Raw genomic sequence first — 18,714 nt, 5'->3', positions numbered from 1 at the left:
CAATGGATACATTGTTAATACACTCTAGGAAATTGCAGTTCTGCAATTTCATAGCTTTCCTTCCAACAATAATCTTCAGTGAAGATTATAATTACTTTTGAAAAACGAGAAACTTCCACCTTCATAAGTAAGGAAACCACGTAATGAAATTAATATTCTGTTCCATTATTTTAAAATATCCCAAAGTCCATGAGAAAGTTGGCCCAGCAAAATCTTCCATCTTAGCTGTTCTGTGTCTCATTCTTTGGGAACAAGGCAATGTTAAATGCAATAAAGCAGATGTGTGCAAAAAATACTTCTCTTAAGGAGTCAAGGGAGTAGTGATGGGTTTTATACATTTCAAAATGCATACCACCACAAATGTAAAAATATACGAGAGAGAAGAGATATTCTACTAGGTGGGAACAACATTTGAGTCACATAAACGTTTTCTATGTGTACTTACATAGCCATCTAAGGCCCACTTGTCATTTTCAAACTTGCTTGCAGAACCCTCTCTAGGATTTTTAATTTGATAGACTTTCAAAAGCAAATGGGCTTCCTCTTTCTTGTAAACGCCTGCAAAGAAAATTATATAAAGTGCATTTTAAAACATGTTCACCCTGTATTTTTAGACTGAATCTTTTCTGTAAATGACTTAAAATATTTAGCTAGCTTAAACTTCATTTACATAAAAAAAAAACTGTATGTAATTAGATATTACTGCATTTAAATAAATGGTGTAATGTATTCCTACAAACCAGCTTTCAAAACAATGGTTCACCTTTGAACCAGTTTTAAAAGTTGTACTCAGATTATCATATATTAGCACCATCAACTGAGATATGAACAAGCATTTTGGCTTAGCATGTAGCCCCTTCACGTGAGCGATGAAAAGTCAGGAAACCCTCCATTAACGACAGTTTTTCCTCTCTCCCTTTAAACAGGCACCTGTTGCAAACAAAGCAGTATGGCCACTCCAAAGCTTTCGTAGACACAAATGGTATTTAACATGTCATCATGTATAACTTCCCTGTTAGCATATTGAGGACAAATAATGATGGACAATATGGGCCCCTCCAGACCTCAGTTGATAACTAATGTAAGTTCAATGTGTGCATTAACTTGCAAATGTGCACACAGCTTTTAAGAGTCTGTTTGATTTTTTTTTAAAAAAAATGTTTCAATTGCTAGATCTGATCATAAAACCATGCCATGGAAATGACTATGTTTTGAATTAGAAGTAACTATGGGATAGATTGTGTTTATTGAAATAATTTGTGGGAGTAAGATATATAGAGGTTTATTTTTACAAAGCATTGGCATGGAAAAACACTTAGCAAAATGGCAGAAACTTTGCATGTAAAGAAATATTATTATATTTACATCAGCAACAAAATGTCAATGTCCCCTAACTGCCAGGTATCAAAGGGGACGTGTGGTGACTACAGGATGAGATTTCTTCTACAGGTTAATAGAGGTAGCAAACAATAATAATTTTAATCGAAACCTATTTCATTCATCAGATTCAGCTGCAAGCAACCAAATCATTTCCAAGTGTTGTGTCATAATATAAGGCTTTCTAGTAGCATAAATAGATCTCTTCTTCTACCTTACGCATGCTACATGTAAATCGAAACAGGTAGGAACATGTCTCCAAAACCTTGATTGCAGCCTAAAAATGGGATTTCAAACCTCACCTGATAGCTTGAGCTGTGTGCTAGATGCTTCAATGAATGTAGCATTCACTTTACTGCTTGTAGCATTGAACCAGTCAACGGTTAGAGTTGCAGGTTGTCTTTTCCCTTGATGCTCATAAAAACCTTTCCACAATGAATTTATAAAAAATACATCTGAAGGAACTGGAGAAAAGACGAACAAAGAAGTAAATCACTACAACAAAATGCAAGCAGATGTGTGTCTCTACTTCTTTGAGTATTCATTATTTAGTTCACTATTAGAGGGTCCACACATTGTTTCAAAACCTTTGTTGTATTGCAATATTTATAATATCAATGATAATAGAGTATATGAACTTATGGTGAATCTTTATGCATAGTGACATCTTCCTGCTGCAGTTGAAGTCCAAAGCAAATTGCTTTGGATCTCTTACTTCTGCTTCTCCAGAAATACATGAGAAAACATATCCTCTTTATTACCAATGGATTTAGGATGATACGTTGGAACAATAATGAAATGATCAGTTGGTCGTAATGCAAGTTGTACTACTAAGAGAAACACTCCTTACTGTCCTTTAGAAGAAATTCAAGGCAGTTTGAGTGTACTCTTGATGGAAGTTATACATGCCTAAGTGTTTCACTGACTTTAGTTAGATGAACGCATGAAAAACTAGGCAGAGATTTGCAGCCAAAACTTGCATTGATATCTATATTGCTTTCTCAGTCCCCCCCACTCCCTAATTCCCATATTTTTGTGGAGATGTAAGTTTCATGGACCTCCATTCTGCATGTTCAAAATACTGACAATTGTCATGTGTGTCATTATGCCATTTCGTTCATTTTCTAGTACAGCAGAAGTTACACTCTCAAGAAAACACCATACATCCTATGTCAATAACATAGTAGTTTGTAATATACTCGTCCATGCAAAACTCTCCTGGTCTGACACAGAGGCAGATTTAGGGGTGCACAACCGTTTCAGCTGCAGAGCCTCAAGGGGCACCCTAAAAAGATATTGAATGTAGGGCGAGCATTAGTGAGGTGCCAAATTTTGGTGTCGCACAGGACGCCTCTGAAATTTGAGACCGCAAGGTCTGCCACTGATGGATTTCACATTGTAAGTGTATGGAAGTGATCCACCCCAAACTTCATCTCATAGAGGTGATGGAAGGATATTTACTAATCTTGTACACCTCTTCAACACCTTCTTTTCTCCCAGGTTTTGATGGGGTTTTTCAGATGGGTCATCCACCAGCATGCCCCCCCCGAACACTCCTGTTTGCCCCTACTGATGGCAGAGCTCCAAAATTAGTTGGTCCAAGCACTTGGCATGCCATGTGGGTTGGGAAGGGGGATTCAACATGTGTTTCCTCCCAGCCCCTTTAGTTCTAAGCTCTTTTTCCAGCCTTCAAGATGATGATCTGGTGTTTTTTTTGCCCCTGGGAATGTCCTCCCAGGGGCAATAGAATTGCAGCCTTTATGGCTTTTCAATTAAATATGTGCATTTCTTAATGTACAATTTTGTTACTTTTTTGGGAGTCAAAAATTGTGCTAGGCTATTCAGAATGTCTGAAAATAGGAGTATAAACGAATTTTGATCTGCACGCCAGTCTGGGAGGTGTGTATCAGGTCAGCTCATATAAGAATTCATAAAGACTGAATTTCTCAAGCATCCCTACTGAAGCTCTAGGTGTCATTTGGCAATGAACTACTGAGGTGCTTCAGATGCTACTTGCCTTTACCAGTAAGTTTCCTACGGCAGTTTTACTGTTTCCTGTTTGACAAGCCTGAGGGATTAGTGATGAATCATTGCTTATTAGTCAGCTTCTGTTTCCCATGGGAGGGGTTTTAATTACCGGCTTCCTTTAATTGTTTATTTTATTTCTTATCTAGCAAAATAGCAACATTTCATTATAAAGTGGGGGGGAATGAGAGGAAACCAGCAATTAACTTACACATGAACAAAAGCTGACTTATTAAGAGGCAATACACCACTAATCCCCTCAAGCTGTGCTGAACAGGAATCAATAAAAGGGACAGAAAGAGGAAACCACTAATTACAGTTGTAGGAGAACCTTTGCTGAACAGGATTCATTTTTGAAGGAAAACATTGTGGAATGATCTTCAGGAACAGCACAGCTGTGTAACACAGCACCACATTAAATGCACTTTGTACCATCATTTTATTACCATTTGAAGTTGACTGCATTAAAAACATTGCCTCAGCAGCATTAAAAAATCTCATATGGAAGTTACTGAGGTATAAAATAAAGCTACAGAAATTGGTGTGAAATATTCTAAGGATTCTGAGGTAGGCTCCACATGTTAAATTTTTCCTGCACCCAAGTACACTTAGAACTGCATTAGGAAAACTGCAGGGAATAACCCACACTAGCAATGTGACAAAATTATGCAAATAGTGGCTCTCCACCAGGCAATGTCATCATACACCAAGCCCAAACTGAGGAAAGACAAGCTCCCTATTGTACGCATGTACATTTCCCAACTTAAGGAAACTTTGCTATTCTTGTTTCCGGCCTTCAATTGTAAAAAAAACAACAAAAACATGGCATGGGAACTGAGCATCTAGCAGAGCAAAACACACGTCTGGTGTGTTATATGGGACCTGATAGGTCAGAAGCTAAGTTAGGGAAATTTATTTATTTTATTTATTCCTATTCATTCCTTCATAAGGAGAGCTGAGCAGTGGGATAAAATACTAGGAACACTCTAAAATGTAAACAACAAAAGCAGTAAAATTCGCAGCGGCCCAAATCATTAGAAGGGCATGAAAGCCTGACATCAAACAGCAATCTAGGTCCTATAAGTAAAATGAAGTAGTTCTTCCACTCAGCACAGTAGAAGGAGAGGTAAGTTTGCAGGGTTTCTCCATTAGCAGAGCTGAGAGACCAGAAACTTTTCTCTTTCTCTCCTTAAGGTTTCACCAGCTGGTCATTTCAATAAATTTGCAGCTAAGAGCTAGTGTTAAGACCGGGACCATATTATTATTATTTGGCTGAAGAGCAGGGGAGGGGAATAGACAAATAAAAGACAGCTGTTCCCTGGTTGCTCTGATACACTTGCATGGGAAGAAAGAACAGCCTGCTGGATCAGGCGATTGACACATCTAATCCAGCAACCTCAGCATCGCGGAGTGGCCAACCAGATGCCTGCTGGAAGCTAAGTTTATTTGCAACTGTGATTTCTGCACTTGCAATTCCCAACAGCTGGGAAATCTTGTTACAAAGTTTCATACGGTCACTATTTGAATAAAACATACAAATTCAGGTTTCACAATTAAAGAGGATTTGGTGATCTTGTGCAATAAACCTGCTTCAGATCAGACTTTTTTGTGGTAAGGAAAGTGATGAGAAAATGCACTAGAAAGTGTGGGATAGCAATTTCCCGATGTCAAGTCATATAACCTCCCTCAAGCAAATCAGAACGGGGACTCAATAAACAACCAATATTGCACAACCTCCCCGTAAAGTTTGTGCAAACATATCCCGATGTAACAACTGAATTGTGCACAAGAGGTAGGGGTGGGGTAGAAATTAGATTTTGCTCGCATTTTTAAGAGGAACTACCTAATTTGCAAAAACACTGCTATCCTTCAAAATTCACATTTCTGTGAATTTTGTGGTGCAGTTCTCCAACCAATGTGTGGAAAAAGTGATATATGCATTTCTATGTACACTTTTCACCAATACACCAGTGACAATTACATATGAAAAGCCACATTATGTTAGGGAAAGTTACCTGCAAAAGTGTGTATTCATCAAAAGTGTTTACAATAATGTGTTTATTACATAAAAATTCTCACTAAAATGCTGATGAACTTTTGTGAGGGATTTAAAAAAACGACTCATTTGCTAATTGCTTCAGAAATGTGGAGAACTAAAATTGAAGATTCAAAAATGAGAAAGTTAAGAGAAACCAAAATCCCTAGCAGGGCATCCTAAGCAAGGTAGAAATACAAATAAAAATCTATTATTCCATTCAAAGAATGTGTATGGGCATAAAGTATGGAGGGGTCATGGGGCCAGACACCTTTTAAGAAAGGTCTGAAGAGGAGATTCTCTGCATATTCAGATGGTTGCACTTAGATCTTTCAGATACTTTGGAACTTTCTACAGGAGCACTAGGGTGGGATGGGGACAGAAGAGGCAGAGCTGTCATACGCAGCCCTATCTCCAAGCCATAAAAATTCTAGGAATGCGTGAACAAAGCTAGAATCTGGTAGATGATCTATATTCATCATTTTGCAGTATAACATAGATAAAAGCAAAACTTCCAGGAAAACAGGGATATCAACAAATTAGATATCAAAAATTGATTGTGCACTGTACAATGGTACCTCGGGTTAAGTACTTAATTCGTTCCAGAGGTCCGTTCTTAACCTGGAACAGTTCTTAACCTGAAGCACCACTTTAGCTAATGGGGCCTCCCGCTGCCTTCGCACCGCCGGAGCACAATTTCTGTTCTCATCCTGAAGCAAAGTTCTTAACCCGAGGTACTATTTCTGGGTTAGCGGAGTCTGTAACCTGAAGCATATGTAACCCGAGGTACCACTGTATCTCAAAATCAGCTCATAAGTGATCTCAGATGACAAAGGCGTTGACTTTGAGACATAGGAAACATACTTTGCATGTAAGACTGTTTCAATAAATAAATACATGCTGCACATTCAACACTAGAGACACAATGCAGAGACTGCAAGACTGTGACACAAACCAGAAAAGACAACTTGCACGGTTGTTCCCTACCCTACTCATTTGACTAAACTTATGCAGTGAGAAAAAGATTCAACTACAGTAGCGTGGTAGTTAATAACTATTAATGAGTGCACAATTAATTACTCCACAACAAATTTGCTCAGACAGAAGTTTAAATCTTGTACAACTTGGTATAGTAGAAAGGAGATTCATACATTCAATGAGGGCACTAATGAGCCAACATGATGGAGTGGCACAAGTTATTCCCTTCCTTCACTCAGGATCTCCCCTCCACCACTTCAGTGTGAACTGAGACCTCTGTATGGACAACCAGGTTGAACTAGGTGTCAATGCAAGGGAGCACTTATGAGGAGTACAGTTTGCACTGCAAAGCATCTGCACGGCAGAAAGAAAAGAGTGAGAGCTACTCTTCTACTATGTTGTTGAAGCTCGGCCCCCAGCTGAATGTATGAACTGTGGCAGAGAAAAGTAGAACCATATATATATTTGCTTTTCAGGTAGTCTGGTCATTAGTAGAAGGCAGTGCCTAATTCTTACATGCACTCATTTCCTACAGTGATAGTCTAATGAACTCTGCAGAGCTGGTGTATCTGCATGGTTATTGCACAAACACACTTGAGCAGAGCCAAGCACTTCTCCCTCTAGGAACCAGCGTAAATTTCACTTAAAGTGCTGCAAGTTATGTTTTGGGGGAATCAAGTGAACTGAGCTCGATGATGGGCTGGATCTAAACAATTTTGAGCAAAAGGGAAACAATTGCTGCTAACACTCTTGCATACACAGTGTCAGAATAGAGAGGCTATGTTGCTTCCTTTTGTGCAAGCAGAACAACACCTTGGGATTTTATTTCATTTGCGGTGTCCTAGCACAAGGTGCTAGGGATGTAGGTGGCGCTGTGGGTTAAACCACAGAGCCTAGGACTTGCCGATCAGAAGGTTGGCGGTTTGAATCCCCATGACGGGGTGAGCTCCCATTGCTCAGTCCCTGCTCCTGCCAACCTAGCAGTTCAAAAGTACGTCAAAGTGCAAGTAGATAAATAGGTACCGCTCCGGCGGGAAGGTAAATGGCGTTTCCGTGCGCTGCTCTGGTTTGCCAGAAGCGGCTTAGTCATGCTGGCCACATGACCCGGAAGCTGTACGCCGGCTCCCTCGGCCAATAATATGCAGTGAGCGCCGCAACCATAGAGTCGGTCACGACTGGACCTAATGGTCAGGGGTCCCTTTACCTTTTACCTTTAGCACAAGGTGCATAATGAAAGTCACACAAATTGAATACATTTTCTGCATATAGAATGGATCCAAGTTTATGTCAGCAATAACTATCTTAATGAAACTGCTCACAGGGGTGGTGGTATTTAATACAGCTTGAAATCTAGGTGGTTTTTGTTGTTTTCAGCAGAAAAAGGGTGGCACAGCCAATCACAACTTCTAATGTGAACTACCTATATATTACATGTGTCTGCAAACATGTTATACAATGTGTGGAGTCGCCCCAAGTCTGTGTTATACGGAACTAGTCTGAGGACGTGCCACTTTCTTCTTCCTCCATTTAGGAAACAGGTAAAGTGTCAACTCTACTGTCTGCTTTGAAAAGTGGTTTTCCCATTGCAATTGTAAAAAAATGTGCCGACAAGTGCTGTGAGTTTAACATTTACTCATATAAAGTTATGCAACTTTAAGCAGATTTAGGCAAAAGTGTAAATTTCATTTCCGAATCTAAATTTTAGAATACATTTTTTTATTATTGTGAACTTGAACATTCATAAGATGAAAACGAAATAGATTTTCCTTGAAATCTCAGCATAATGCAATTCTACTTTCATTATAAGGCTCTCCATTATCGTGCACTGTCTGATATAAAGCAACTTTATCTAGCGCCTTGCGTTTAATATGTAAAATTACTCTTTTGGTATTGGCCTAGTTCTCATTGAAACGAGAATGTATGGGTTGTACTACCTCAGATTGCAGGTGGAGACGCATATGATTGAGGGTATAAGTGTATTTTAGGAATGCTTGGGAATTATTTTTTTTGGGGGGGGAGAGGATTAATCTTAATTCCAAAGACAACACAACTGACCCGGAGCCCTTAAATGCACTTGTGAATCAGAACGCCGAAATCTACTTTTCTCTTAATTAGGGCCCATGTTACATGGGCTACCTTTTAACCTCCCCCTTTTAAAAACTGGTTCTACATACTTGGAATGACCACGAAGAGTAGCAGTTGTTGAATGCCTTGAAAATCAGTCTGAAAATACCTACAAGGGGATTTGATGTGCTATCCCTCTTCTGAACTTGGATAGGGGTGAAGGGTGGGGAGATACCTGCCCCTATGTACCCTTCCATGAAAACATTCCCCCCCCATACAGTGTCAAAGGAGGGATGGCATGTCATCACATCCTGTCACCCCAAGGACTTTTGAGGCCCTTTTGCAAGCCGTGTGGGCATCTGCTGTGCTTTCTAGCCATGCCAAGTGGGTAGAACATGTTAAATAATGGAGGGAGGGTGGTGAAAAGCCAACTCTTGGACCACCTGGTAAGATATTTTTTTTTTTAAAAAAAACCATACGTAGATGGAATGGATCAATCTTCGTATTGGCCATGTGTGAAATTGACATGAAACAAATTCCATTCTCTCCACACAGGAAAGTATATTGGAGCATTAGAATCCTTCGTTTTCTATGTGGATACATTTTTTTCTTATGGAGAGGCATTCAGTCATATGAACCCCGACCTGTAGCCTATAGTAGTATAACCCAGACACTGATTTACTGTCTCCATGAAAGCTAAACCATACAAACATCTTCAATTATGCCACATAAGAGGACATTGTATTAAAGGCTGTATATATATACGCACAGAGAGAGAGACAGAGAGAGAGTTGTGTCATGACCAATTTCGGACAGCAATTTTTATATGCCAGTACTTTGGTGAAATTGTTTCGTTTTGTCATTTGTAATGAAATGATTCGTTTGAAAGTTAGAAAGAATTTTGCTGTATGAGAAACACTGGACTAGAGAGCGATTTAATGTATTTAGTTCTAAAACTGTTCTCGTATACAAACCTGGAGTTTTAGTTATTGTTTCATTAACTTCTCTCACTCCTTTACCTACAAGTAAAAAGACAAATTATCATTTTTATGAACATACTGAGTTATGTATAGAATGTTGATACATCATTCTTGATTGAGGCAATTGTGTGTTCTCCAATACGCCTACCATTTATAGCAGAAGTAAAATCTATATTACATATCCAAGCAGTTATAATTCTACACACTCATCAGAGAGGGGGAAAAAGAATGAGATGGAAATCTCCAGGGAGTCCATTTGTATTGTGGCAAGCTTGCTGATTGCAGAAATAATTACTGCACTCATTTCTAAAAAATGATTAGTTTTATATCAGCTACAGTGTTGTAACAGAGAGCCTTATATTGGTGACAAAGATGTTGCACCTGTATGTCCATCATTATTATTACATATATACATACTTGTATCCTACAATTAAATTATACTGAACTAATTGTATAATACCCCAGGAACTGCCAAGACAATGACAACGCTTCATAATACATGCCAGCTGTGGTGGATAAATCTTTGGCATGTGTGCTATATTAAAGAGTGCTACTTAAGTGTGCACTGCAATGAATACATGGCCACCATGTATTGGGGTGACGTTGCCACTAATCTACTAATAACACAATCCTAGGCATAATTACTCTGAAGTAGGTCCCACTGCACCCAATTGGGCTTACACCCTACTAAGTGTGTTGAAGATTCCAGCCCAAGACTAGAATGAAGAGAGGGGCAAGGGGCAGTTCAACAGAAGGAAGCAGGCAGATCTGCAAGCCTGATTCTGTTCCCTAGGCAGATCCTAGGCTTTCATCCTTCTCTCCAAAAATAACACAGACACCTGCTGCCTTTGATACTTGTGACACCCATAGTTTGCCTAATTGTTTTAGGATTGTTCAGCAGAAAGCTTGAATTCTGAAATGCATCTCAGATTGTTCCATCAGAATCTATTAATTTATTGATATATCTGCCGTGTAAGAATGCTGTCTGAGAAATTAAATCTTATAGGGCCTTTTGTTCAGGTTGGTTTTAGGCACATTGTTAAATGGCAAGGAGCAGAGCTCATCCTCAAACAAGTTGAATTAGGTAATGTTACAGGGCTGAAGACCCATGGGCAAATTTTGACCAGGGGTGTCACAAAATCTATCTTTTTGCTTGTGCTGCTAATTCTTACTAGAATGAGACATGTAGATTGTTTATAAAAGAAACATGTAGATTTATATGAAAACATTGTTTTTCATATAAATGAAAAACAAAAAAATACATATTTATTTGATCCAGTATTCTTGCAGGACCCATCAATCATTTCATAATTTGACACCTTTAGTACTATATATACATTAAACACTAAAAGACAACACATGAAAAACTGTAAGACTGTGACATAGACTGAGATTAAGGGAAGCTTAGTTGCAACACCCCCCACCCCCACCCCATTCAAGCCCAACCTAGCTTTGTTTGATATATAGGAGAGTGCTACTTACTTGTCATTCTTCCTTGAGAGGGTGGGGACACACCATGTAATTCATAAGATGGTCACGCAGAGTGTCCATCTGACCTGACAGGAAACTATAGCAAGTAGTGTCAAGAGTTGTGGAGACCTTCCTCCAACCAAGTCTGAGAGACAAGTCAGGCTATATCATGCCAGAGGGAGGCTAAATCATATAGAGTTCAGCTTCTCCTCATTTCTAAGAGCAAGTCCCATTCTTAAGACTGCTGCACAAAGACGAGGCAGCACACATTTGTTGCACTATGAGAAATTCCTGAAGAAGCATAAGCACACACTGACTCATAAGAGGCTACCCTTCAAGAGATACAGCAGGTGCCAAGATGCCATGTTTAACCTCCAATTGAACCCTAAATCAGAAACACTGTGAAGCACAAATGATTTGGAAGATAAAAACACAAAAAGCTGAGGGCAAAATACACATCACATGCAATTGTATGAAACTTTGTCCCAATATCTGCTTGTTTTACATGGCCTTTGTCTACTATTGATGATAAAGGACTAAAGAGTAGTGGTTACGCCATATTTAATCCACTGGAAGGGTCAGGGGACATGAGGTAATTCAATCAGAAATCACTGCAGCCTTTCAGCCTTTTTTAAAATAATAATAATAAATCAATATGCCACCAGTTGCATGGAGAGAAATGCTCTCACCACCCACATCATAATGATTGGAAGGAGAAAACACATAGATACATATTGCACAAAACAACAAATATTTTCCGTTAGAAACTTGGAACAAATCCCTGCCCAAGGACAAGCAAGATTCTTGTCTGCTGCAGGCAGACTCCTTTCAAGTAAAGGTATGGCAAATCTGCATCTTGGGTTGCATTTCCACTTGTACAGTTGTAAAGCCCCCTTCAATTTTTCTAATAGTACTTTTAACTGAAAAGTTCTATACACAATGAAGTCAATGAAGATTGGTTTGTTTGGGAGCTTCAGTGAGCAATGCCCCATGGACTAGGTCAGGGACAAAACAATTCTCTGGAGACTTAAAAAAACCCAGCCTTTAGGGATCTGAGATTAATGTCCAAGAGTGACAAAAAGAAGAGAAACACTTTCAATATTCATACGTATTTCGGCTGTTTGAAGAAAGGTCGTCCCTTGTCAAAAGAAATCATAACTCGGGGAAATTCAGCTCAGCATACAGCCTCTAAATGAGATATCTAGCAGATTTCTAGCACTGCCCCACTGCGTGCAGTGGATATGGATGTTTTAACACATTTCAAGGGAAAGTCAGGATGAATATCAGGGGTTGTCACTGTTTCCCATAGGAAAGCACAATCTGAAAGAAAGTCTAGACTTGATTTTAAGACTTGATTCCGCCTCATGGATAATGGAGGAGGAAGCAGGGGTGTGTTTGTAGGTATCAATAAGGTCTGCAAATTCCATCCTGGCCACTCAATTACATGGTAGAAATGCTCACTCGCACTTTGAAGGTTGCTGTGTGGTTGAAGTTGAGAAGTGGCAACTGGATATCACCAAGATATCACCTAGATATCGCCTCTATGTGTTTTGTGCCTGTAGCACAGGACTGCTGCTCCAGTAGCGAGCCTGCAACTCCTCCAAGGAACTCTTAGGTTCAGAGTAGTTCAGAGCAAATGACTGGCTCATTGGAAGCCATGAGGCTAGTTAAAGCAGGGACACACAGGGTATCTATTTTTGGGTATGAAAGACACCTGGAAATTGTCTCCATCCTAGCATCGTGATTACAAGAACATACCATTTCAGCATGGTCAACTACTGCAGATGTTCTGCTAAAGATGTAACAAGGCATAAGGAGATAACCCAGCTCATGCAGGGGAAGAAGTAAATATGCATCACCAATACTATGAGCTTTACAAGCTGTGTCTTCCATGGGTGTATTCCTGGAGACACTGCATGTAAGGGTTCCAAGGTTGGCATAGCCCTGAGGCGAGGTGAGACTCCCAAGTTTGCGCAGAGGGTAAGTGGAGGGGGGCTGGCAATGTGAGCTGCTGGGCTGCTCCTGGTTTGCTGGCCACTGGTCCATCTGCTCCTATCCCCCGCCCCCCAAGGGAAGGAAATAAGGTCCCCAGCTAAGTGCATATACGGTCACAGGCTTTAAGCAGCTCCATCAGCCTGATAGGCTCTCAACAACTCTTGTAACTGCTTGCCAGAGTTTCCCAAAAGGTAGCCCAGCCCATTCAAGAAGCTGAACACCTACACGCATGACTTGTGGGGCAAAGAAGAAACATATACACTCTTCAGTCTTGAAAATGGCACGTCGATCTCACGGGTTCATTGCTACTTTTATCATTCTATACATAGGAAAGGGATACTAATGCAATATTTTGAAACATAGCAGGCCTGATTCACATCACAGCGCACATTTTTTATTATTATGCATGAGCTTGGACTTTTTAGCAAGTAGAAACTAATTGAAGCATTATTTTCATCAGTAACTTACTTTTACAAACCGGTGACTTTCCTGTCCATTTCATATCTGGCTTACACGTTCGGTGTTCTGATCCACCGGCAAGGAAAAATCCTGGCTGACACGTATACACCAAAGTGTAGCCTAAGGTAGGCAGATCAATTGCTTTCACATCCACGTTTGCAGGTGTCTCTGGCTGCCTGCAAGCATGAGCTGAAAGTTTGAAAAATATATATATATCAGCAAAGTATATATCCAAATCCAGAAAAATGCAATGAACGTGTAGTTACTGTAAGCAAAAATGTAGTCAACTTCCATGTTATGAATAGCTTGGCATGTTTTTTCTGTGTTGCAGGTGAACATGTTTTTGACTAAGAAGCAATGTGAGCGAGAAATGTAAAATAAGTTGGACTCGAGGGTATTCAGAAAACCTTCTTTCCCCGCACATGGAAGATTATTAGGAAGGAAACAGAGAAAAAGAAAAGGAAAGCTAAACCACACATCATTGCAAATTAGGCTGTGATCAGTACTAGGAATTACTGAGCTGTCTGCTTCACTTCCATTTCAGTGACTCAAAGAACCTTGAAAATTACACAGTGATTTCTGTGCTAAATAAATTCATTATAAACCTCTGCAAAATAAAGGTTCCATAGAAAGGTTTTTACTATGCTACACTGGTTGTACAAGCCACTGTAAGTATACTTCTCTTCTTCTTTGTGCTCTGCTCATTCACAGCATCTCAAAGTTAATTTGAAATAAGATAAGAACCTAAGGTCAGTCTTGCTTCACATCAATGTACTTTACTGAATATGCTCTCTGATGTCTTCTTTTTTGTCTTCTAGCTGTCATAAAAAAATCTAAATATATTAATCTTCAAGCATTTCATGCAGAGCCTGGGACATTTGCCTGACACTTAATCACACTTTGACTATAGGGCTAGGGATGGAGGATGCCCCTTTCTGAGGCCAAGAGCCACAGTCACGTCAGCACTGAATTTCTTGGAATGGATCAGAATGACAGGGGGGAAGCAATACTGGAAGAAAAAGCCAGATTGCAATTGTGCATGCAATCACATTACTGCTTTTTTGCACTGCTTTTTCCATGTACAGCTATGTTTTGTTAATGGGGGACAGGAAATCATGAGAAAACCAAACTAAGGAAAGAAATGCATGCACTTGTCTGATAAAAACGTTTGTCTGTGGTGTGTTTACACACACACACACACACAGAGAGAGAGAGAGAAATTAAGAATTCCTAATGTATTGGTTGCACTTCAGAAACAAGTGTGGGTAATTCAGAACTCCAAAATCCAGGAAGAAAAGCAACTGAGCGTAATTTTTGAAGAACCCAGTCCTTATCTAAAACAAGGCTTCCTTCCCACTTCCACACATCTAAGGGTATATGATAATTATGGCATAGTTGTTGTTGTTTAGTCATGTCCGACTCTTCATGATCCCATGGACCAGAGCACGCCAGGCACTCCTGTATTCCACTGCCTCACGCAGCTTGGTCAATCTCATGTTCGTAGCTTCGAGAACACTGTCCAACCATCTCGTCCTCTGTCATCCCCTTCTCCTTGTGCCCTCCATCTTTCCCAACATCAGGGTCTTTTCCAGGGAATCTTCTCTTCTCATGAGGTGGCCAAAGTATTGGAGCCTCAGCTTAAGGATCTGTCCTTCCAGTGAGCACTCAGGGCTGATTTCCTTCAGAATTGATAGGTTTGATCTTCTTGCAGTCCATGGGACTCTCAAGAGTCTCCTCCAGCACCATAATTCAAAAGCATCAATTATTCGGCGATCAGCTTTCTTTATGGTCCAGCTCTCACTGGTCCAGAAATCTCCCATCACATAAGAGGACATGTACATGTAAGCAAATACAACATGTACACAAGCCCTGAGCTAGAATGCTCCACTGCTGCCTGGATCACCCAAGCAAATATTGCTTCTGAGTAGTGACCTTGTGTCAGGTATTGAAAGTGAAGTTTTTATTTTACCATCCTGTTTCATCATCATCATTTTTTTTAAAAAAAGATACATAACTGAAGTAGTTAACATTTGTTACTTACAAATGCATTCGGGCTGGATGCCACTCCAAGTTAGATTTGCAAGACAAGTGCGTGTAGTTGACCCCTGCACGTGATAACCCTTCCTACATCTGAAAAAGACTTTGCTCCCAACCTAAAGAATTAAAAAGAAAATTTAAAAGGAGAAATAACAACAATAGAACACATAATATTCATCTCTTTGCCACAACACAAAATAACATTTTGGACATTTCCCTTCTTTTCCTTTTCCAATCAAGTCAATGAATACAGAGAGTTTCCATGGAGAAGAACACCAAATGCTTGGCACACATTACCTCTCTCCCCATTTTTTCTGTGTTTCGTGAAAACAGCTCGGTCCTCTGTGAACTGACATGTGTGACAAACATGGTGACTGTATTCCTCAATGTGAATATTCTTTTTGTTTTGTTTTAAAAGATAAATTCTACTTTTCCCCTTTAAGGGCTGCTAAGTACGTCAGCTTATCCTACTCTTCAACTATAGCTTTAACTAATTAATGTGAAAGAGTTAGAAAGCTTTCATTCAAGACTGATTGGCTCAGGAGAAGAAACCCTGGCAGAAAAAGTTGTCCTTTCCCCATATAGATAGAGCCCATGGTAAATCACCCAACAGTCAAAGTTGCAAACATGTCGTTTTCAATTGACCAGTAACTGTATATGTGAGTTTGTGCATTGTTCAGTTTTGCACTAGTAAGAAAATAATACAGCAAACCGGGGGCCACTAGGGGGCGCACTGGAAGATGGTCGACAATACCATCTCTCCGACCCACACGGGGTAATTAAGAGGCTGTTATGGGAGTAGGCAGCCTACCTTGTTGCCCCAAGGAAATGGGGAACACTGCCCTTGCCTGCTGTGCCCATAAATCACCCCCTAATTCGAATGAAGGGGGTGAGGGCCCTAGGCAGAATGCCCCCGTGTGGACATCGGCTCTCCTGGATGCTGTCTCTGATAATGCAGAGGTAATGCAGATGCACTCATTCCTTGGAAAACAGACAACCAGAGAGTTACATTGGTGAAACCAGTGGCGGGTAGTTCCAAGGGTGGAACTGAAACAACAGGGGATTGTTATATGTATAACAACTGTTTGTTTTCTTCTCTGGATCAAGCTTTGTCCGCAGCTAACGATGATTCATATGGGGGAGGATGTCAGTATATGGCAACATCACCGCTGCAGACAGCCAGACTGTTGACATCACATGATATGCCTATCTGTGGGAAAGAAGAATTTCCCAGGACGTTCACAGGCTGGATAAGTCTTTGTGAAGAGTGTAATTTGAAACCTTCCGTTTGCGCATGTTCAGGAAGTTTGTCTGACCTGCTAGAAGAACTGAACTGAAAGGACGTGTTTTTCTCTAGTGCTATAATGTCAGAAATAAACATCATGTAAATAGATTTCTGACTTATTTTCTTTCCCCTGCGGAAGCAGGAGGGAGGGGTTGTGCATTTTACCCACGCTTGGGAAAATGTCGCCTATCAAAATCTCCCTGGTCTGTCTGGATATCAGCCAGAGGAGGTTACCGGTAAGCAAGCTCCGAGGACAGTGAGAGGGGCCAGCCTCTATGGAAGGGGCTTGCAAACCAACAGCAGGATGATTAAGGTCTGTGTGGAGATATACTTTAACCAAAAGTATGCTTTATGGAGACCAAGAAGCAATAAGAGCTTTTGGGAATGGCGCAGCAATTAATTCGGAGTCGCCATCTTGCCAAAGGATTTATAGCCGGGAGGAAGAACGGACTTGGTTTCAGACTGCATTCCTAGTGAATCTCCTCAGAGGTTTTGAGAAAGGAGGCAGATTGGTGAAGATTAATGACGCTAAGACTGTTTTGATGTATGGAAGTGATGTTATATGGAAAACGTCTGGATATGGATACTGGATAAAAATAATAATATCCACGCAGGATTACAAACTGTTCTAACCAGCTTGCGGAGACTATCAGAGGTCACAAAGAGAAAGGAAAAATATATGAAAATAACAACAAGAGATGTGGAAAAATAATAAGAAAGGACTGGATAGTACTGTGAACATCATAAGGTTAGATTTGTGGACATTAAAACAGCAGTAAGAAGCAAGAAGTTGATTGGATCCCTTCGGAACTTGAAATATGGGTACCCCCAACAAAAATTTAAAATTCGGCTGTGTAATTTGGAATTTATGTAATTTGGTTTGATTTGATGTGATTGGTCGGTTAATAAAAAATTATTCTTAAAAAAAAGAAAATAATACAGCAAACCATTTCACTCAGGAGAAAAATGGGGTAAGAGGAGAAGATAGATAATTGCCCAATCTTTATCATTTAAGGACTGATTATGGTTTTGCAAAGGATGAGGAAATTGGAGTCAAACCTCCACAACAGATAGGTTGACTTACTGACTTCTTACTGACCTTTACGGTTCACACTGTGGTAGAATTTCACTTGAAACAGTCATAAATATGCAAAATGTTAAGTCAGCTGTGGTGTTTATGTACTTTTGAAACTATTTGTCAATTGCTCTCAAGACAGACCCTCAAGTTACTGCCTTGTGCCTAATTGAGAGATTATATGGAGAGCACACAATCAAGCAGTACGTTGACCAATATGCATGATAATTTCAGTTTCAGTATTTGTGCTGGAGATTCATCACAATTCACCAATTAAATGAAATCACTTGACAAACTATCTGTCCCCCCCCCAAAAAGATCAAAAATGTTAATTGAGCACCAGCCATTCTGACCATGCTCATATTATTCTTATCGCTAAAATAAATACTGGGTGTCCTCCCCTCCCGTTACTTAAAAATGCTTATGTTATAATCATTGTGAGAAGGTTTCAATGTTTCAAGCTGTTCAATGAAATCAACAGGAAGGTTCTCTTGAAAATGCTGGAAGAAGACATTTTAAAATGTATGGGCTTTTAAAAGCTGGAAACAACTCGGCACAAAACCCTAGGTTTGTAGCAAACCAAGATCGGTGCTCCTAAAGCACCATGTACAAACAGGTACTCTAAATGTAACAGTACCAAAAAAATTACCTCATAGCCTCTAGAACTATTCTGTATTCCATAATGAGGTGTACCAGGATCTGGGCAACTGCTGTGAGCAGGATCTGCAATTGAAAACAGAAGTGAGTAGGGAATTCATGAGGAGCCTGTTATGCAGGAATACGTTATTTAAGTCTCCCAGAGCACCTAACATACGATCAGTAAAAAGAAAACTTACATTCTACAATATATAACACAAAAGCGAACAAAGTTTTTGGCCTCATTGAAATGTAGTTCTGGAGGTATCACAAGATTTTCTGTAAAGGGTTACCTTTT

At 39.9% G+C, this 18,714-nt stretch overlaps 1 protein-coding gene across 4 annotated transcripts in view; it reads right to left on the bottom strand.

Annotated features, from left to right (window-relative positions):
- Positions 1-18,714, bottom strand: part of CSMD1 (CUB and Sushi multiple domains 1) — a 940,367-nt gene that overhangs the window by 13,621 nt on the left and 908,032 nt on the right. For 3 of the 4 annotated variants that reach the window (XM_080998891.1, XM_080998893.1, XM_080998894.1), the window contains 6 exons: positions 18,430-18,503; positions 15,425-15,536; positions 13,393-13,572; positions 9,454-9,498; positions 1,680-1,841; positions 446-558 (listed from right to left, as the gene is read on the bottom strand). In XM_080998891.1, coding sequence (XP_080855017.1) covers positions 446-558; positions 1,680-1,841; positions 9,454-9,498; positions 13,393-13,572; positions 15,425-15,536; positions 18,430-18,503 — 686 coding nt within the window. The remainder of the gene's footprint in view (positions 1-445; positions 559-1,679; positions 1,842-9,453; positions 9,499-13,392; positions 13,573-15,424; positions 15,537-18,429; positions 18,504-18,714) is intronic. The other variant, XM_080998892.1, reaches the window with a different exon arrangement.

Source organism: Podarcis pityusensis (genome assembly GCF_964106645.2).
Source record: "Podarcis pityusensis genome assembly, chromosome: 3".
Lineage (NCBI taxonomy): Eukaryota > Metazoa > Chordata > Lepidosauria > Squamata > Lacertidae > Podarcis > Podarcis pityusensis.
This window is presented reverse-complemented; position numbering and strand designations above follow the sequence as displayed.